The following is a 21,748-nucleotide window of genomic DNA, read 5'->3' as shown; positions in this document are numbered from 1 at the left end:
TGTACGCCTGTTTTTCTTTCTTTTTAGACCATGAAGTCCAAGAAAGCAAAGTTACTTGGGTTTGAATTTCAGTTTCTCTGTTACTAACTCTGGGACCCGTGGCAAGTTTCTTAAATCCTCTGGGTTGAGTTCTAGATTTTGAATGGGATAACAGTAAGGACCTGTGGTCATCCCCACTGAATAGAATGAGTTTAGTAAAATGCTCAGCCTACAGTGGGCACACAATGAATGATACCTGTTACTGTTTTAAAAATCTGTACATCTTCATTCCCATTACCTTCAACACTATTAGAACTTAGTAACTATTTCCTAACATGTGATAGTATTTTCCTCTGAAGCAGAAGGCTTAATGGAATGCTAGCCACAGCCATTTCTTTATTACTTTTTTTTTGGCTAGAAAACAGCAGGATTTCTATTCCTCTGAAACATTTTTCATCCCTCATAATCTGTAATTATGAAGCTCTCAACAGATTTTTTAAAAAATCTATAACGATGTTTTAAGTATAGTCTTTTTCTTCACCTGTGGGTTTTGTTCTAACTTATCAGCAGGTTTGTTTCTCTAAGCTTGAAGAAGTGTATTATGTCTAAAACTGCCAAACATAATTTTTCATCCTTCAGGAGTGGCAAAAATATTTTAGTTATGTCCTCATCATACATGCACGTTTAGCTTTTACAAACAATAGACTGTGTAGTCACAGCCTAAATTACTTCAGATGCTAGACGCACTGAAATCTCAGCACTCAGGAGGCTGAGACATGAGGATCTCAGTGAGTTGGAGGCCAGACTAGGTTAGATAGTGAGTTAAAGGCCAGTCTGCACTACACAGCCAGATCCTGGCTCAAAAAAACATATAAAAATATAGATTCTGGAAACTGAAGATATCAGAAAATGCATTTTATAGAAAAAATGCATTCTCAAAGGTAATCAAGTCCACATATCCTTACTATCAAAAATTGTACTAAACCTCGGAGACACGCACAACACAATCCTTGCCTCAACACCCAATTTTAGACTTTTAAGAATTATCCAATCTGACCTACTGATACTAATGCTATTGCTACTTTCAAACTGGGGGGAAGGGGAGGCGGAGATACCATAAAATCTAATAGCGAAAAGCAAGTTCTTTGGGAAACCCGTTCTTGACTTTTTTAGTACTTCTGTAATCGAAGCACATAGCTAGTGATAAACATGTATCTTGAAAACTCAAGTTCTAAAACAAAAACCTCTTGAGGTCCCTAGATTCTCTTTTTATAATTCAAAAGGTTTTTTATTGTCCAAATCCCTACAAGTTACGACATAATCGTCATATTTAAAAATATAAAGGTCTCAGAAAGTAGCAGTTTCTCAACCTACTCTTGGCCTAGCGACAAGTTACAATGGCTAGAGAAGTAATCATCTCAACTTTAACAACTGCCAAGAACATTGCACAGTCTCCCAATCCGGAGCTTTTTCTTGTTGCAACATGGGTCCTAACATGACAGAATCAGAATTAAAATACTGCTTTCTTTTCCTTTATCTAGCCTGTAGCTTCCAGGCCCTCTGTGCAATAAGGTATTGTCAAAAAACCACGAGTTTAAACGCCACCGAAGTGCAGGCTTCCGCTAACTCTTTAGGACCTCGGGAAACTACTGTGCAGCGGAAAAGCTAAACCAAATATTGGGGGCGACCAGGAAGGAAGGCGGGGCCTCGAGGAAAGCCAGAGGCAGCAGCTGCGGAGAGTGCTCCTGGGTGGGCTTCCGCCGGGCCGGGCCGGGCTGGGCCGGCGGGGAGCGCGTAGCGCTGGGCTTTACCGCCTGCCCCTCCGGCTCAGACCTCTGCACAGCACGGACTGGTCACCTGGCCTCTCTCTGCGGGGCAAAGTCACCTCTTTCCCACGCCTCTTTCCCCAGTGCCCCTTTCCAAGCACCTGTCACCCACCTCCAAGGACCGTGCCCAGGAAGATGCATTTCTTTTTGTGACGTTTCAGAAAATTCCACATAGATCTCAGCATTTTCAGGCCCCGGCGGGTGCGGGCTGCCTCCGATGAGAGCCCGGTTCACCAGGACACCGTTTCTCTGTCGCATGGGCCGGACGACCCTGCAGGAGCGCAGCCGCGCCGCTCGATGCTCCCCACAAATGCCAAACACCGCCGCCTTTCCGCAGCCGCTGTCACCCGAGAGGGAAGGGGGCGTGGACTACAGCGGAGCAGCTGCGCCTTCAGTCCCGGCCGCCACCGCCGCCGCCGCTCACTGGTCCGGAGTGCTCAGGGTCCGACCAGAAATCGCTTCCCGGTGTCCCGCCACTCGTCTCCCCCCCGGAAACGGCGGCACGTCCGTTTGGCGTTCCGCCGCCGGCGCCGCTCTTCTTCCGTCCGGAGCTGGTGGACGCGGCATGGAGGGGACGGCGGCTGCCTCGGCGGCTGGGGACGGCTCGCACGCGGTGTCGGCCGAGGAGACCGCCAAGTGGATGGAGGAGGCCATGCGCATGGTGAGCAGCCGGGAAGGGGAAACCGAGGATGGAAACTTCGTCCGGCCCCAGCCCCAGCACGGGTTGGAGCGACGGTCGCTAGCGCGCTTTCCGGGCACCGCGGCGGCGGTGGGCGGGGAGCCGGTGGCTTTCTTCGCCCTGGATTTTCCGCGCCCGCCCCCGGCGAGCCCGGGGGAAGGGAAGGCGGCGAGCGGGTCTGGGCCTCCTCTGTGTGCACGCGGAGGCGGGTGCGCCCAGGGCGTCCTCAGCCACGTGCAGCTCCCTTCCCGGGCACCCCGACCCCCAGCTCCGGAGTCACCTCGTTCTGCGTGCTTTGGCTTTCTCGACTGTATCTGGGGGAGGAGGAAGGGAGCTGCCGTCGCTTCTGGTAGACAGCAGGAGGAAAACGCGCGCCTGGCCAGCCGAGGCGGTCACCCGTCCGTTCATTCGTTCTGCGCTCCGCTGTGCGCGGCGGCCGAGCTCCACCCTTGCTGGTGTGCGCCGCTCGGCTGCTTACCTGGAACCGAGGTCGGTGTGGCCTCTGCAGCACCCGCACGGTGCACCCGGGCGCGGTCTGAGAAACGCCCCCCAGTGGCGTCTGTCCTCGTGGGGACCGCACGAAGTCCTTCCACTAACCGAGATATCACCGCTGCCGCCACAGTCCTAGGCAAGATGGTGCAGCCTAGGCTTCCTCCTAGGCTGCAAACCTGGACAGCCTGTGACTGTACTGGGTACTGCGTGCCACTGTAGCACAGTGTTCAATATTTGTGTTTCTAAATATAGAGTACGCAAAGTACATCTGTAAGTCTAAAAGATTTTATTTCAGTGGCCCATCGGTCTGTACAGGGTGCTTGCTGTGAAAAGAGCCAGGTGTGGAAGTCAGTGAATCAATGTGAAGATCTAGGGCGCCACGAAACTTACTTAATAGACTTTATAAACACTGGACACCTAGGCTACACTTTAGGAAAAAATTTTCTTTCATAAATAAGTTAACATTAGCTTATGGTAGCTCTTATCTTTTTCTTTTCTTTTAAAAGTTTCTTTGTAAAAAGCTGAGACACAGAAGCGCACCCCAGCTAGGCCTCCACAGGGCCGTGATCATCCGTCCATCTCACCATCTTCCACCCCTACATCCTGGCCACAGAAAGGTTCTAGGGAGCAGCAACATTTATTTGTGCAGCTGTCACTATCTGTGAGAACAGTGGCTTTTTCAGCACTCTCCTGAGGGACCTGCATGAGGTTGTTTTACAATTCTCTCTCTCCTCTGTCTCTTTCCTCTTTCTCCATATATGTGTGTGTGTGTGTGTGTGTGTGTGTGTGTGTGTTCTCTATAAAATGCATAGTATAGTAACTATATAAACCAGTAACATAGTTACTAATTACCAAGTTTTATATAGTGTGGATAATGGTATTACTGTGCTTTCTTAATACTGATACGCAAATGGGCTTGTTGTCCCATGTATCACTACAAACATGGGAGATTAATAATGCTCATGTTGTCATTATGACTATGAGACCGCTAGGCAACTACTTGAACTTCAGAGTTGTATATGGAGCCCTGCTATACATCAATATAACTGTGTGTGAAATTTCATCTGTGCATTTATATACAGATCCATTTATATACATATCCATCTACAGACATTTCTTGTGTAACAACAGAGTTAACTTCCTGTTACTAAGTCATTAAACTAGTTGGTTATAAATAATTATATGTAGTATGTAGGTTACCATATTCAGAATAAAGAAATGTTCAAAGGAAGCTCCAAGTTGATAACTTTGCTTTTTTCTCTGACTCTTACATGCAGTAATGTATGTATACTAGAACATAAAACTACAGTGCTGTCCTGCACAGTATGATCAGTAGAAATTATAGTGCTGCACTGTAGAAGTCACTATAGTGCCACACTTCCACTCAAGTTCTTGCATCATAAGTCTGAACAACACACCTTGATTTTAAGTCCAAACAGTCATTAACTAGGTAGATCCTTAAATGAGGAGTTTCTGTGTATATGTACATTTACATATATATACAGTATATGGATTTTTATACATACATAAAGATACATAAATACTCTTCACATTTTCATTTCTCTGATACTTTATAAAAAAAGATTTTTCATATATGTTTTTAATTTTGTCCTTCTATCTTTAATGGCATCTGGTCCCCTATAGTTAATTGATTCCATAATTTTTCATTCATTCTCCAAGTATTTATTGAATATACCATGCTTGGATTGGGGATTGATTATAGGGAATAATTTTGTTCTGTTCTTCTCTATTCTTTTACTAAAATAACCTCTCATTATTTGCCCTGCATTAATTCAACATTATAGTCAGATGCTTTTCAGTTTTTTGTAAACCACAATGCATTAGTACATGTATCATAGTTCTTTTACTTGTATAGTGTTCTTTTAAACTTGCTTCACATTCCTTTAACTAAGTGTCCCACAGTAAAAACAAAACTGTTTACATTACAACTGAAAAAATAAATATAAGTATAATCTAAACAAAAGTTTTACAGTGGAATACTTATCCTTCCTCTGTACAGTTTTCCTGGTGTTTTTATTTTACTGTGTTTCTGAAAACATTAATTGTGACCTATTAACTTGATACCATGCATGACTCATTCCCCCCCCCCCTTTATTTTTTATTTGTACTTGTTTATAGTATACAATGATCACATTCCTCATATGTGGGGAGTTGGTACATGTACACGACACATTTCATTCTTTTATTTTGTGATCCCCTTCTCTCCCTCTCTCTGCCTTCCACCTTTTGGACAATGATCCATTCTTTAAGCTTATTTCCAATTTTATTTCTTTCATTAAATTTATCAGATGCATAGTCTTTTACCTGATACTTAAAATTAGTATACACATATGCATGTCAAAATTTGTCATCCTACATAATGAATTTGTTTATCTTGAATTCCTTTTATATTATTAAATCCTCCAAGTTAAAGACAAAAAGTTTTCAAAATTAAAATTTTACTCTCTTTCTCCTGCATAAGTCAGCTTTCTATTACTATAATTAAATACCTGAGATAATTAACTCACAAAGAGAAAAGGTTTCTTTGGGCTTACAGTTTTGGAGGGTCGTCTATGATCAGTTAACCCCATTGCTTTAGGCCTGTGGTGTGGCAGTACATTCATAGTGGGAGTGTGTGGTAGCGCAGAATGCTTATGTAATGAGCCAGGCAGCACCTGGGGAAGAGAGGAAAGAGACCAAGGGGCCCACAGTGCCCTTTCAGGGCAAATCTCCAGTAGCTTAAGGCCTCCTGCTGTGCCCTCCAAGGCTTCCACTACCTCCCAGTAAGTAGTACCATGCTGGAACTCATGCCTTTAATGAGCCTTTAGGGACACTTGTTCAAACTGTAGCACTCCCACAAATTATTTCAGTAGCATCATATACTAGATAACTTCACCAGGATAAAAAATAATAAAGATTAATGAAGTTAAAATACCATATGTATTTCTGTCCCTATAGAAATACCTGCCACAGTCCTAGGCAATAATTTCGAAGAGTAAGGATTTATTTTGGCTCATAGAAGTTGCAGTTCATGGCCAAGAGGACTCATTACTCTTAGGCTTCTAGTGGAGCTGCCTAGTGCCAGTGGTGGGGAACCTGTGGCATAATAGAACTACTTGTGACCAGGAAGCAGGAGAACAGGAGAGGGGTGTCCCACAGTGTCCTGAAGTGACAAGGCCGTCCTCCAGGTCCCCTCTGAATGATTCTACTCCCAGCAGGGCCTTTAGCACAGGGGCTCCAGGGACATCTGCGAGACACGCCATAGCACAGAGTAAGCTGTACTTGCATCTTTCTGTGGGTTATCGAGCTGTAGTGGGCAGATGATGTCAGCTGCTGGAAAGTCAGAATTTTGATTTCTTCTGTTTATTTTCATGAGGTTTGCTCAAAGTGTTCTGATGTGTGCTTACAGAGATGCTACCACAAAGGTCTCGTGGTGGTCTCAAAAACAGGCAAATCATTCATTAACACTTAGCGTTTCAGAATTGTGTTTTTTTTTCCCTCTTTCTATAGGTTTTAATTTTCCTTTAAGCATGTTGAAATTCTACTATTTTAAAGCATTTCATCCACTCACCTCTGAGCTGTTATTTATTTGGATTTAGGGACTAAACACTTCAGTCATTTAATGATGTTTTAGTGCTGTCATGGTTTATGACAGTGGCCCCCAAGCCTCATGGAATTATGGATGCGACCAAAGCTAGCATTTGTGATTGGGTCCTTGTGTAGCGCTTGGATTGGTGTTGTGGGTGTTTCACCCACCCAGGGGTGGAGCCAGGATACAATGTATGGGTGGGAAGATGTGTCTGTTTCTCTTGCTGGTTGGTGCCTTGCTGTTTGCAGCGACCATGAATAGCTGCCCTGCAGTGCCACACTGCCTCAGAGCCCACTGAGTATGGGCTGAAACCGCCAAGAACTGTGAGAAATAAATCTTTCCTTCCCTAACTTTGGGCATCAGGTATTTTGTCTCAGCAACTAGTAAAAAGTAACTAAGACGTGTGAATCACTTAAATCCTTCCACAGTTCCCTTTCTATTCTATCAAATGAGATGGTTGAAGTTCAAAGAACATGTAAGAAACTCTGGCCTTTTGTCTCTTAACTGGATTGTAAACACCAGGAGCATAATTACACAGTTTACCTCCATATAGGATTAAGGGGCCCTTAGTGGCCGCCTTTTTGGTTTTGGCCTACATGCTTCTTTCAGGCTTTAAAAAAACTAAAAGTTCTTGCCACAGCTTGTGTACTTTGTTCCCCAAAGAAACTTCAAATCTTAAACTTGAAGAATTATTTCTGATAAGAGTTTAAGATTAGACTAGGGGTATACCTGGTGTCAAATGTGGAGGCAACAAGTCAATCTTTAATTCATTTGTACTAAGCATTTGTTTGTTTTGAGATGAGGTCTCCCAAATTGCCCAGGCTGTCCTCCAGCTTGTGGTTCTGCTGCTTCAGCTACCTGTGTCTGCGCCTCCAGACATGCATCACCACTCCCGACTCTGGCCTGAGGATTTGAAAGGGAGATGGCCACTGCTGTGCGCCGTGGGGAGGATACAGGCCTCTTCATAGTGTGTCAACAGAGACATACGTATATGCCCAGTTCAGATAAGGAGCGTGGCTGGCTGTGACAGGACTGGGTGGGTAAAAAGCCCAGACCTCATTTCCACACTCACTTTACTCACATTTAAAGTAAAGGCAAAACGTTTAGAGCTTTCCATAGTAGCCAGTAGCTGTAGCATGCATGCCAGAGGTTTGCCACCACTGTGTTAGAATATGTCTATCTTAACCCTGGTCTTAATTACTTTCTCATTGCTGGGATGCAATACCTGAGAGCTGCAAAGGAGGAAAGGTTTATTTTGGCTCAGTTTATAGAGCTGTCAGTCCATAGTTGACTAGCTCCAAGGCAGGATGGCATGGCAGAGAAGAAACTGCTCATTGTGTGGCAGAGACAGCCGGGGGTTTGTGTGTGTGTGTGTGTGTGTGTGTGTGTGTGTGTGGAGTGAGGGGTCAGGAGGAGATGATAGGCCCCACCAGGCCACACCCCAGTGACCATCCCCTTTGCCAGGGATACCTCCTGGTATCACATTTAGCTATAAACTCATCAGTGGGCTCATCCACTGCTCAGTATCACACCCCCATGATCCAGTGACCTATGAGCATATGAGGACATGTAGATATAAACCATAATACCCTGTATGCCTAGATTATAAGAAAGAAGGAAAGCACTTCTCCAGAAAGCTTAACATCGAGTTTTTAAAAATGTCATCTAAAGTTAATGAGACTGCAGAAGTCAGTACAGCCCTACCAATCTAACAGGTCCAACGTTTTTGGAAGATCTCGCCTATGCATGATTCGACCCAATACTACCACTGCTTATGGAAATAGTTTAGAATAATGAAAAACCACAGCTGTCGCCAGGTGTGGTGGCTCATGCCTGTAATCCCAGCACTTGGGAGGTTGAGGCAGGAGGATCGTTTTGAGTTCGAGACCAGTCTGGGCTACAAAGTGAGCTCAAGGCCAGCCTAAACTGCACAGCAAGACCCTGTCTCAAAAAGACAAAAAAAAAAAAAAAAAACCCCACAGCTGTCATTTCAGTGATAAACAGAACAGTGGAAACCAGGAAGCCTGCAGTTGTTAACATTGAACAAGCACAATGCAGATGGTTTTATACTCCACATGTAAGTGTAGAGGTTGGCTGACATCTTGCCTGTGTTTGTCACCATTTGTATATGAGATAATATCTATCTCACAGTTTGTAGAAGTTTATCAATGAGAGGATTAAAAGTAAATAAATGATATTTTATAGTAGTGAAGTGAGAAAGGGACTCTTCAAAGTAAACCACCAAGATCCACATGGCGTTATATGCTTGTTATTGTAGCACTCGGAGACTGAGGCAGCAGGATCTCCATGAGTTCAAGGCCAACCTGAGCTATGTATTTGAGACCAGCCTTAACTACACAGTGAAACAATGTTTCAAAAAACAAAACAAAGCAAAATAACAATAACCATAGACATAAAATGAAATATACACCAAAGGGCAGAAAACATGACAGAAAAATTAGGTTTCATTATATAAACATTGAAATGTTTATCTGCTTAAAAAGATAAATTACAAAGTAACAAGTGTAAAGTAGGAAAATAATTGCAACATATATGTAGAAGGACAAGTTTGATAAGTTTAATATCTAACTTATGGAAATGTATATAATATATAGTTTATATAAAATAAACACTCTCCAAAGAAATAAGAAAAGATGTATAAAGTATGGAAAATGTCAAAGGTCATGAACAGGATATTAAATGAGAAGTAGCTGGCAAATAAGTGAGTACATAAGCCATTTTATTGGTAATAAAATTCAAACTAAAAAGAGATATGATTTGTTACCCATTAAATTAGCAAGAGAGAAAAAATAACAATGTCCGTGATCGTTTGGGTGCGTCGAGGGGTTTGAGCCGGTTTGGTTTGAGCTGAACTCCTGTGCCCCACTTTCTGTAGGGCAGTTTGACTATATGGATCACAGCCTTAAAATGCACTTAGCCTTTGACCCAGTAGTGCCCTTTGCCTTTGATCTTGGTTCTAAAAGGGAAGTATTTTAATGTTTTCTTTTTCTGATTGCATAAATAATTCAGTCATACGAAAGCAAGCTATAAACATAGTTTAATGATATGAAAAACACCTAACATCCTACTGTTAGCAGACTGTTCACATTGAAAGGGCCAACACTTGGTTCGTGGCTACCATGTTGGGCGTCAGCCTCAGCGGACACTGTGGTGGACACTGTTTTACGACACACGTACGAGTGTCCTTCGTCTCACTCTGGGTCCTCATTGTAATTTCATTCTGACATTTTGAGAGCACTCTCCCATATTTCCCCGTCCATATGTGTGCTTTCACACAAATGGAATTACATAGTCTCTTTTTTGTTACGTTAGTAGCACATTTTTTTTTTGTAGTTTTAAAATCTTTTTATTTCAGCATATCAACCTCTCAGCCTTAGCCTTGAACTTTCATTACAGTTAGCATGTATACCAAAAGTCAGACGAAGGACCTGTGCGTGTGTGTTTTAAAGCTATGTGACATTGCTGCTGTTATCAATACAGTAGCCACTGACCACGTTTGCTGTTTAATTTAATTAAAGTGAAATAAAATTCAGCTCTTCAATTGTGTGAGACTTATTTCAAGTACTCAGTAGTCACCTGTGACCACCAGCTTCTGTTACTGGGATCACACAGCAAAGGACATTTCTATTGTGACAAAGCTTCTTTAGGGAGATGGATCTTTTGCAAAAGAGAAAGAGACCAAGAGATGGAAGGAGGAGGGGATGAAAAAAGAATTAAGGTGTGTTATGTACCGTGAGCCATTCCTCCCCCACGGACGTAATCATTATGTGCTGCAAACATGTACTGATACAAACTGGTTAGTAGTGTTCACGGTTCCATTACCCAGTTATGAAAATGTCCCATTCTACTTTTCCCCAACCTGGAATTATCCCATTAATATTTGGCAGTATGGAAAGTAGGAAGCAACATCCCTGTTATTTTTGTTGTTCTGTAGTAAAGTTTCAAAGTTTAGTTTGCTTCATCAACTTTATTACTTTTAATTAAACCATTATTTTCGTAACAGTTTTCTTTTGGAGAGCTGAGCACTTAAGAAAGGTCATGGTTTTAACCATCATATCATGTGTGTTTAGCATAGCATTCTAAGGGAACAGGCTCAGAAAAAAATACCAGACCGTATAACAGGCTGTCCTTCGGTTACGTTCCAGTCATGTGCATGTGTTTCACATGGGCTGTGTCATCTGAGCCCCGCAGCACCCTTGTGAAGTGGGCTGTTACTGTCCTCATCTTCCAGTGGGAACGCAGAGGCTGTGAGAGTTAAAGGATTTCCCCAGGCTTACAGAGCTGGTGAAGATGACTTGAGCCTGGCCATCTGCAGGTGACCACTGGTCTGTGCTGAGATTCTCTGTGCCTTGTTCACAACTTGTCCAAATTATACTCTCTTCACCTCCTCAATTTCATTACCCTGGCTCCTATGTATCAAGCATCCTAATTGGACATTGAGGTTTTTTTCTTCTGGAAATTGCGAGGACATATTGGTTGACTAATTTTATTATTTTATCTTTTAAAATCACACACACACTTTTAAAATCTTTTAAAATTATCTTTTAAACTAGGAGCTATTTGTGTTTATAGTTATTTCCAGAAATAATTCACAAGGAAGCAGTGTGTCATGGTTTATGTGGATGGCCCCAGGCCTCATGCCTCATGCATTTGCATTGTGCATTTGTGATTGGTTTATTGTCTAGTGCTTGGATTGAGGTGTGAGTGCTACACCAGCCTAGGGGTGGAGCCAGGATGTGATGTAATGGCAGGAAGGCCTGTGTCTCTCTCTCTCTTGCTGGTTTTGGCTTGCTGTTTGCAGCTGCCACGAACTGCGCCCCGCCATGCCATCTTGCCTTGGAGCCAACTGAGTATGGACTGAAACCTCTAAAAACTTTCCCAACTTTGGGCATCAGGTATTTTGTCTCAGCGACAAGTAAAAAGTAACCAAGACACAATAGATGTGTTACATAGGGTGTTCTTTACTTGTTACAATAAGAATCTGATCAATATAACATGTCACATAATTGGATATTAATTTATTAAGCATATATTCAAGTAGAGGAATATTTTGCAACCTTTAAAAGATCATGTGATGAAAATCACCCACCTAAGGGAAATGTTTACAGTGCATTTCTGAATGAAACGAGCAGACTGCTGCACTACATACGTAATGTAAATCTGCTTCACACACACAAAGACCAAAACAAAGCAAAAAAAAAAAAAAAAAAAAAACACCCCACAAATACATCTGTGCAGGCATGGAAAAAAACTGGATAGCTTCTGTTGCTTAATAATAATAGTGACTCATATTTTTGGATATTGACATGTGAGTGATTTTTATTTTTGATGTGTAGGTGTTTTACTCTCAGATTTTCTACTTTGAACACATCTTTATACTTGGCTGTAGGAGTGTACAGAGGGAAACAAGTAGCAAGCTTTCCAGAATAAATTGTTTACTGTAGTATGCATTTTCTGGACACATCATTCATGCTAGACCTGAGGGAAGTGCAGAGAGAAAGCACTATCTCTTTTAACAAACGTGGTGTGATTAAATGTTCTGTGTCTTTTGGGCTTTGTGCTTAGTGCTCAGGCATGGAATCTAGTGCTCACCTTCTAGGACAAGGCCATGCATAAATAAAAGATGGTAAGTGACATGTCCAGGGGCCAACATAAGAGGCAATATAAACCCCTGTCACACAGTAGCTCATACAAGGTTCTGAGCAAATCAACTGAGCTAAATGATGGAATTTGTTCTGTATCTGAAGGGACAAAAAGAATGTGGGTTGGTGGGAAAGAAAGGTTGAACTGTGAGATAGAGAGAGATGAGGAATTTTGTCTACTACCTAACTAGAACAGAGCTTCCCGTCTAGACCGTCCTATGCTAGGGCTTCAGATTTAGGGTGAATCTGTGAAACTCGAACTATTCATAATATTATGTATGAAGTGTGGTCCATATATACAGTGAATCTTTACATCTAAAATGTTGTTACAGTAAAAGACACATTGCCACGAATCATCCTCAGAACCCTTCCCCTCCCTCCAAACACACTTATGCCTCATTCTTACCACTTTGTGGAGAGTTCTGGGAGTCCTGTCACCTGAGTGTCTCATGAGGTGTGGTAAAAAGTACTGCAAACACTCCTGTTTCCTCACCCTTCAATAGGCTTGCGTCTATTTATTATACCTGGGTTGAACGAGGGAACTTCGCACCAAGCCGCGTCTCCTGTGTTTTACTTTGTTTTTTAAACTTTGAGATGGGGTCTCACTAGCTTGCTTGGACTGGGCTGTCACTTACAATCCTCCAGCCTCTGCCTCCCGAGTGCTGTTTTTACAGGTGTGCACCTCCGTGCCTGGCTTGACACTTCTTCTTCATCTCTGTGGCAAGATCTTTCTTATGTACTCTACCTGTATTTATTTATTAACTTTCTGTTTATAAATGATTACAAATTCATGAGAAAGTGTAAAAAACCTAAATACGAGGACACGAGTATCTAGATTCCTTCAGTGGTAGCATCTGGCGTAACGGTAATACAGTGTCAAAGGTGGGAAAACATTGGTGCACTTTGCAAAGGTTGGTAAACTTTGATCACTTTTTTTTTAGCTTGTGGGTATGTGGTTCTGTGCAACTGTGGATATGGACTGTATGTGTATTTACTTGTTAAAGAAACTTCCAAATGTTTTTCAAAGCAGTTGTGTGTGTCATCTTTACCTACAGTGAATTTAAACTTTTGTTGTCTCATTGAAGTAGAAGTTATGGGACAGGATGACATCCAGTCTGGTCACCTGTGTGCTCTTGGGACTTCATTTCTGTAATTTTTAAAGAAGAAAAAAAAGTTAAAGTAGAATTTTAACAAATGAAAGAGTTCTCAGGAAAGATTTTCAAGCGTGATTTATTTTCACACCTCTCTGTGAATATGTTTACTGTCTCTGAGAGGAGACATTTAAGAGTCATGATCAGTGACTGTCCTTCAGTGAGAAGAAGAAATCAGAGGCTCAGGACCCCTGAAAGGACTTTACTGCAGAGTTTTTCATAACATGGATGCACCCTGGAGAACATAGATGCTAAATACCCGAATGGAGCTAGAGCTGACAAGAGGGAGACACAGCCACGTTCCCTTGCTCCTGATTCTCGTGAACAACCTGTTTGTGCCGCATCTATTTCTGTTCTGTGACCTTTTCAAGTATTGAGCAGTACCCCTCAGATTTTCTGCTTTGTGTTTCAGGCCAAAGAAGCCCTCAAAAATACTGAAGTTCCTGTTGGCTGCCTCATGGTTTACAACAATGAAGTCGTGGGGAAAGGAAGAAATGAAGTGAATCAAACGAAAAATGTATGGGAGCCGAGCCACACAATTACAAACACGCAGCAGAGCCGGGGCAGAGTGAGCTGCGGCAGTTAGCCAAGAGCCGGGACTCGAATGGTGCCCCGTTCTTTTTGAATGCTGTTTCGTTCAGTTGTAACAGTGATAGAATAATTTTTTGAGATGTGGAAACTTCAGAAAAATGTAATGAAGTTATAGAATTATAATGAATAATCTTTTGTAGCACAGCTGCTTGTTCTGTAGAGTAAACGGGGCTGAGGTGATGCAGTACAATGGTTCGTGTATCGAGAGCTGCAGGAAGATATGATTCAGGAATTCTGAATCTGAATTTCTTTATATTTTAAAGAGAAAATAAAAACAGCAGTAGAGAATTTCATAACAATAATAGGAAATTGATAAGGGTTAATATATCAAGTATTGTTATCTTCAAAGCAGTTGCTCAGATTATAAAATAAACCATACAAAATTGGTCAGACAGTATAAGCACAGACTGTTCTTTTCAATGAACTAAAAGATACTAACAGTATAATTATCTTGACAACACACACACACACACACACACACACACATATGTATATATATTTATTTATTTATTTTTCTTTTCCTTTCCTTTCCTTTCCTTCTTTTCTCTTCTCCCCTACCCCAGTTGGGAGTGTTTCGAACGGATTCTTTCCCTGTCACAATATCTATTGTAGATTGTGGATCTTATTTACTCTTTCAGTTTCTTACACTAGGAAGACATATGATGTTTATACATTTGAGTTTTACAGATTTCACTTAGTATGGTCTCTAGTTGTGTCCATTTACCTGTAAAAACCTTGACTTTATCTTTTTTTAATAGCTTAGTAGTACTCCATTGAATAAAACATCTTTTTTATCTATTCTGCTGTTGATGGGTATTTGGGTTAGTTCCAAGATTTAGTTATTACAAATAATGCTGTTATAAGCATGGGTACACATATATTGCTGTAGTATGATGTTTTTAATTCTTCTGGGAAAATACCCAGAAGGGGAATAGCTGGGTGGAATGGGATGTTTAATCCTATTTTTTTGAGAAATCTCCACACTGAGTTCCACAGTGGGTGCACCAGTCTACACTCCCATCAACAGTGGAGAAGGGTTCCTTTTTCCCCACAGCCCCACCAGCACATATTATTGATTGATTTCTTGATGATAATCATTCTTTCTGGGATGAGACGGAATCTCAGTGTTGTTTTAGTTACACTTCTTGAATGACCAGTGATGTTGAACATTTTTCCACATACTTATTTTCCATATGCCTTTCTTTATCTGAGAAGTGTGTGTATTCTCAGGTGCACATTTTTGGAGTGGGTCTTTGAATTTTGGGAACCTGCTTTTTTTTTTTAATTCTTTTTATATTCTACATAGAAGTCCTTTGTCTGAGGGAAAGTGGGCTGAATTTTTCCTGATCTGTGATTGTCTTTTCATTCTGTTGGTGCTTTCTTTTGATGTGCAGAAACTTTTTAATAAGATGAGATTCCAGTTATTGTGAATCTCTTAAAAGACACTCAGCTTTGGGGAACTTTTATTTTTTTAGAAAAAAAACAATGGGGGCGGGGATTTAGCTCAGTGGCTTATTCATTTGCCTGGCAAGTGTGAGTTCGTGAGTTCAATTCCTGGTACCAAAAAAAAAAAAGACAACAACAAAAAAAAAGAATAAAAATAATACAGAATTTCAAAACTAATAGGAAAATGGCATATTGTTGTCTTCAAAATAGTTGCTCAGATTACAAGATTTAAACATGACAAATGATCAAACAATGAAAGCACAGACTGTTCTTTTTGATGAACTAACAGGAGAATCTTGTTTTTTAAGTTCTCTGCTGCGTTTCAGTATGTGGTCAGGACTGGCATCCTTTCTTCTCTGATACTTCCTTCCCTGAGTGTTTAAGTCTGATTGACCAAAACATGACCTCTGAACAGCTCTGCTCCCAGCTGGCCCCCACGGCGTCTTGGGCCACAGTGCTGTCACTTTTCATGTCACACCCTAGATCATAGGAAGGTGCATTAGTCATCTTCCATGGCTGGGACAAAACACCTGACACCCCCAGCTCAAAGGGCTGGGCTTTGTTTTGGCTGTTTCCGTTCCAGGCAGCAGGCTTCAAGGTGGAAGGGCCTGGCTGGGGAAAGCTCTTCAGCCCGTGGCCCTCGGGAAGCAGGAGGAGCCGGGAAGCTGGGGCAGGGATGCGCCTCTCCAGCTGTGCCCACAGGGACCTGTCTTTTCCAACCAGGTCCCACCTCTAACAGCAGCTTCCTTGCTGAACTCCCCAGTGGATGAGCCCACTGATGGATGTGGTGCCTCCATAAGCCAGGCAGCTTCCAGACACCTGAGGCTCTTGGAGGCACACTTTGGATCTAACTCATAGCAGTAGGTGAACAAGTACCTCTCTGTTGGCTGCACCAGTCTTTTTTTTTTTTTTAATTTTTTTGGCTTGTTGAGGGCAGAAACTTTTTTATCCTATCCAGCATTTATTTAGCACACTAACTTACACAACACATTATTGGTACTCACTGTCGGTTATTGATACATGCTACTGTGTGGATCTTGTGAGCAGTTGTTGCATAGAAGAAGGGGGCAGGGAGGAGAGGTAGAGTACACACAGCATCGTGCACCACCGTGTCTCATGGAATTCCAGTTGTCTTGGGGTGCAGAGGGGTAGATCCCAGGGTACCTCACTTTGCATTTGGGAAAACAAGACTTCAAGCAGTTAGATAATTTGTCCTGACCTCATAATTAGTATTGCTCCTGTCTGGATGCAGATTTAAATGTGATTAATTTCACATGCTGTGGGATGTTTCCTCTGGAATACTGACTCTCATGAGATATCTGAGACTAACACTCCATATCTTAGCTTCTCCAGAGTTTGCCGGCTTATAAAAAAAATTCATCCTCTAATACAGTTTGCTTAGAGTGAGGTCAGTGACAGCCTTGAAAATATATTTGAAACCAGAGCATAAGCTGATGAAAATTTCAAGCTTCCCCTAAAATATTCAGAAGCCCTAGATATCTCTCCCCTCCCCACCAAGGTTTCTCTTCTCTATGGTATTTTAATTGAAAGTTCCCTGTGAATGCCTGAGGACCTTAGCTAAGAATTCAGCAGGATTTATACAGCGTCTTGGAGTAGGTGTCCTCTGTGGGTGAGGTTATGATACTTGAACCATGGAATCGCCGTGAACTGCTAAGTGTCTCCTGCAACCTCAGTGATTAAACTGTTGGTAGAAGCGATAGGCAATGTCTTTTTTATATATTTGTTTGCATATTTGTAAAATATCAGTTATATGAGGCAAGCAATCAATACAAGCATCTCTCTTTGAAGGCTACTCGACATGCAGAAATGGTGGCCATCGATCAGGTCCTAGACTGGTGTCGTGAAAATGACCTGCGACCTTCTGCAGTCTTCGAGCACACTGTGTTGTATGTCACCGTGGAGCCATGCATCATGTGTGCAGCGGCTCTCCGCCTGATGAGTATCCTTTGGCCGTGTAAATTCAAGCCTTGTTCTTTTCCTGTGAATAAGAAACTGGCCCGATACAGACCTTTTCTTTTTTTTCCCTTTCTTGCCCATGATACTGAATCCAGGGCCTTGCCACACACTAAGCACACTCGCCACCACTGAACTGCACCCAGCAGTTTTCTAATATATGGAGACACAAACTTAGAAGTCATATTATAAAATATATCTTGACCAAAAAAGGAAAGATTTTACACAATAAAATTGCCATTTCTTTTTATGTCAATAAACTTAGAATTGTTAAATAAGCTAGGAAAAGAAAATCTTCAAGCTAACTTAAACTGATATATAAGAACAAATCATAAGTTAAATAAAGTAGATTACTTTAAAGAGAAGTTCTGAAAAATATGGACCTAAATTTTGCCTTTGGATGATGGGTTATAGGTGATTTAAAATTTTCTGTTTACCTATTTTTGTTTTTGCTATGAATAGCTATCACAAAGTGTTAAAACTGTAAGTCAAAAGTAAGTAAGTTAACATCTTTAAAGTATCATAATTGCACATAAATGGCAAATAAATAAAGTTATATAGTTCTTTGGAGTTGTGTCTTACAAAAAATATGCTAAACATTGGATTTACTCCAAAGAATTTTTGAGAACTCAAAAACTCCGTTCCATACTTGTATTTTAATGTAAATTTAAAACTATATATGTACAAGTAATTTTATCACTTTAACAGTAATGCGGAGGTTTTTTGAATACAACAGAATATATATACTCAAAAAGAGTTGTTGGCAACTTACGACTTTCTCCTCATCCCACCTTTTGGGATGGATTCCTTAGCTTTATTCTGTTTGGTACTGGAGCACAAATTAAATGTTATGTGGGACAGGAACAGGGAATGATGTGTTATTTCTAAAAGGTAAAAATCCTGGATTAGATTCTTCCTCCTGTCTCCCACTCTAAGGATTCTGAAAAGTGATTTAGGAGAGAACAGAGAGCATACTAAAGTGAACATGAAGCAGCTACACACTCAGTTTTCACCGTGTGCAACTGTTAGAGTTTAACTTCTAGATATTTTAATCCTCTTTCTTCTGTGTAACTGGATTGTATGATTTTGAAGACTAATCCCAGACTTGTTTCAAAGAGCGGCTGAGCTTTCTCCAGGATGGCTGTAGCAGCCCTCCTGATTTTGCTACAGTCTGTGAATCCTGCAGGACCTTAATTCCGCCTCATAAATCCCGTTGGTCATCTATGGCTGTCAGAATGAACGATTCGGCGGCTGTGGCTCTGTTCTAGACATTGCTTCTGCTGACTTACCAAACACGGGGAGACCGTTTCAGGTAAAATCATTCGCTTACACTTTCTTTCTGATTGCTTTCACCTCACTCCGGGGTTGTGAATAGTGTGTATCAGTATCCCGAGAAGCTGTCACGTAGTCTTAACGGGATCCTGGACTCCAGATTAAGTTTGAAGGACAACAGGTGAGAGTTTCGGGACGAGTGGTTCCTCTGTTCATTTACAAAATCTCTGCTGAAGGAGAGCTTCTGCCTTCCAACAGCCTCAGCATTGCTTCCTGTCTGCGCTATACCACGCTCGCTGAAGCTTGGCCCGTGTCAGTGTCAGTGACAGTAGATGCTCTGTGGTGATTTTTGTACAAATTCAATAATTTCACAAGATTACCATGTACCTCATTAAGTGTCCAGTGACTGTTGTGATTTTATTTGTTCTTTGCCTTTTGAGTGTTGATCTTTTCCCCTAGCCACAGAATCCACACGTCTTTTATCTCTTAGAAGTTCCACATTGCTTTCACACTTTCCCGTCTTCAGAGTTTTTATGATGAAGAGGATAAGCACTGGGAATCTCTGTGTCTGAGTTTGGTTTAGGATGTACAGTTTTCTACACTGGCTCAATTGTTCTCTCCACACGTTTTATAAAATGTTCTGTCTTGAATTTTTTCTGGATATGAACTTGCCTAGCAAATGCTTTACATTTACGAATAGATGCCTTTGACATCACATCAGGCACAAATCACAGTGGAATGGTAGAGTTAACGATGCAGTTAGCGTGGTGGTGAAATACATCTGCAAAGTGATTGGATTCTCGCAGTCTCTTGTAGGAATCGCTCAAACTTCGTTTACATAACTTTGCAAATGAATTGCTGGATCTATACAGGGCTTACCTTATGAAAATGATCTAAAGAGTTTCTCAGTTTCTGGGCAGAACAAAGATGAGCCCTTAAATGTCAGACACAGGTGGAACATTTCTCTGAAATATCACTGATGTGAGGGCACACACACGGTCCTTTCTCAGACATCTCTCCCAGAGCAGATCTGACTGAGCCAGAACGGCGCTCAGGTGCACTTCATACCCCGCACGTCTCGGGCTCCATGGAAAGTGAATGCCCATGACTTCAAGCCACAGCTCTAGCTTGGAGGCCAAATTATGTTTTTTAAGGGTATTTTATGATTCTAAAGAGATCATATACAGACTTTTAGATTCTGTAGTTTCCCTCTTTCTGTGGGTTCAGGGGTTAGGGAACAAATGGGAGGTGAGATGTTTCTTATTCCAGAATTATAGACTTTTAATGTATAATAAGCAGCATGAAAGTTCCTAGAGGAGACCTATAACCCCATTTTTTATAGCCCTATTGTCAAGATAATTCTTCTTTTATAATGACTGCTTTGCTAAAAATTTTTATTTCATTATGAATGCATGCTTTTTATTAAAACCAATTGTAGCTCTAAAGGGTACATGGAAATATTCTGTCAGTATTTCAGAGCAGTACAGTTTCCTCTCTTCCCTTAACTGGGTGGTTCTCCTCCTGATTGCTTGTCGGTGCTCCGTCTCAGCCCCGGCCAGTGAGTGAGAAGAAAGGCACAGGCACGCCGTGTTTGTGGAGGGCATCCAGGTGTTTCTGCAGAGCAGCCCCAGGGAGAACGTGGCCCTAACTGCACACAGGAGGGGGGCTTCGTGGGTGTGTGCGTGCACAGGGGAGCCGTGGGGGCACCACGGCACACTCACAAGGCCAGAGCACTGCGAAGGGCCTACGGGTGAGCAAGCGAAGGCGCAGTAAGAAGCTATGGGAGGGGAGAGTTCTGAGCAGGTGCGGCTGGGCTGCGGGAGCATGGAGGGTGGAGGTGGGGATGCGACCAGGGTTGGGTCAGTCGGGATCGTTATGAGTCGGTGAGGACGGGGCTGAGGAGGAAATGAGGACGGCCGTGGACTCCTGAGAGAGGCTGGGTGGAAGGAAGGTTATTGTCACCATCGGGAGGTTTGCAAAGGCCTCATATGGTCCTGGTGCGAGCAGACAGATGACGCCCTGGACTGAGCGGGACAGTCTCTGGAAGCTGGCTGGCCCTTTCCTCCCCGTACCTGACATGGAGGACGAGTGTGTCCTTTCATACTCTCCAGGAGGGTGGGTCGTGTCAGTTCCAGACTTGGGGCCCATCTCTCATTCTTTCCTTCACTTAGTGCTCACCCTGCAGCCCCGCCACCCCATCAGCCTGTTCCCCACACACAGCCTCTGCCTCTCCTTCCCTGTACCACACGGCTTCGCCTCTGGAAGTCTTCTCCACGTAATGTTTCTTGTAATCATTCCTTCCTGATGTCGCCATTGCTTACTTTTTCATAGCTTTTTCTGTTCTCTCCACTTGGATTCCAGAGACAATACATTAGATACTTTTTTAAAAAGTCTTATTAGCAAAAATGGACAAACTTTTTTTGTAAAGGGCTGGTCAGTATTTTCGCCTTTGTGAGCGACTTACCGCAGTGTCTTAAGGTCTTTTTTTAATCCCTTTAAAAACATAAAAGCTTCTCTTAGCTCACCCCACCTAGCAGCAGACTGGATTTGCTCCATCAAGTATAGGCTACCAGCCCCCTGCTTTGTTGTGTCAGACACTTACTGGGCCACTGCTAAATATCAGCAGATAAAAATAGGTAGCGTTTATTAGCACCTCTGACGTGCCAGGGGCGTGATCGGTATTATTTCAGTTGGTCCTCACAACATCCCCCTGAGGTAAGTGCTACATTATACATGGGAGGTAGAGAGTTTATGGACCCGGCCAAGATTACAGAGTGGATCACTTCAGTAATAGTTGATTGAGAGTGATGTTTCCCTGAGGCTGAAAATCTGCTCCTTTGGAAATGTACTTTATCCACAGTAATATCCCGAAAGCAATTGACATGCTCTGCAGTCTGTTTACATAATTTTGCATGTATCCACGTGTTTGTAGGGTTCTGCACACATTTTCGTGGGCCTGGTTCATTCTCCTTTTCTCATTCCATCAGTGCATTCCTGGATATCGGGCTGAGGAAGCCGTGGAACTGCTGAAGACCTTCTACAAACAGGAGAATCCGAATGGTCAGTTTCCCTACTGCACGAGGTAG

At 42.3% G+C, this 21,748-nt stretch overlaps 2 protein-coding genes across 4 annotated transcripts in view; one reads left to right on the top strand and one right to left on the bottom strand.

Annotated features, from left to right (window-relative positions):
* Pex3 (peroxisomal biogenesis factor 3) overlaps positions 1-2,107 on the bottom strand; it is a 53,896-nt gene extending 51,789 nt beyond the window's left edge. The window contains exon 1 of the mRNA XM_003465645.4: positions 1,918-2,107. Coding sequence (XP_003465693.1) covers positions 1,918-1,990 — 73 coding nt within the window. The 5' untranslated portion in view covers positions 1,991-2,107. The remainder of the gene's footprint in view (positions 1-1,917) is intronic.
* The window catches only part of Adat2 (adenosine deaminase tRNA specific 2), a 46,042-nt gene continuing 26,316 nt past the window's right edge, over positions 2,023-21,748 (top strand). For 2 of the 3 annotated variants that reach the window (XM_063233408.1, XM_063233410.1), the window contains exons 1-5: positions 2,023-2,466; positions 13,792-13,896; positions 17,226-17,376; positions 18,596-18,702; positions 21,650-21,722. In XM_063233408.1, coding sequence (XP_063089478.1) covers positions 2,023-2,466; positions 13,792-13,896; positions 17,226-17,376; positions 18,596-18,702; positions 21,650-21,722 — 880 coding nt within the window. Of the gene's footprint in view, positions 2,467-13,791; positions 13,897-17,225; positions 17,377-18,595; positions 18,703-21,649; positions 21,745-21,748 lie in introns of all 3 variants that reach the window. The other variant, XM_063233409.1, reaches the window with a different exon arrangement.

This window comes from Cavia porcellus, unplaced genomic scaffold (assembly GCF_034190915.1).
Source record: "Cavia porcellus strain 051 isolate PalLab524CR breed Dunkin Hartley unplaced genomic scaffold, mCavPor4.1 scaffold_22, whole genome shotgun sequence".
In the NCBI taxonomy this organism is placed as follows: domain Eukaryota; kingdom Metazoa; phylum Chordata; class Mammalia; order Rodentia; family Caviidae; genus Cavia; species Cavia porcellus.
Note: the sequence above shows the minus strand (reverse complement) of the source record. Positions and strands in the feature narration are given on the sequence as shown.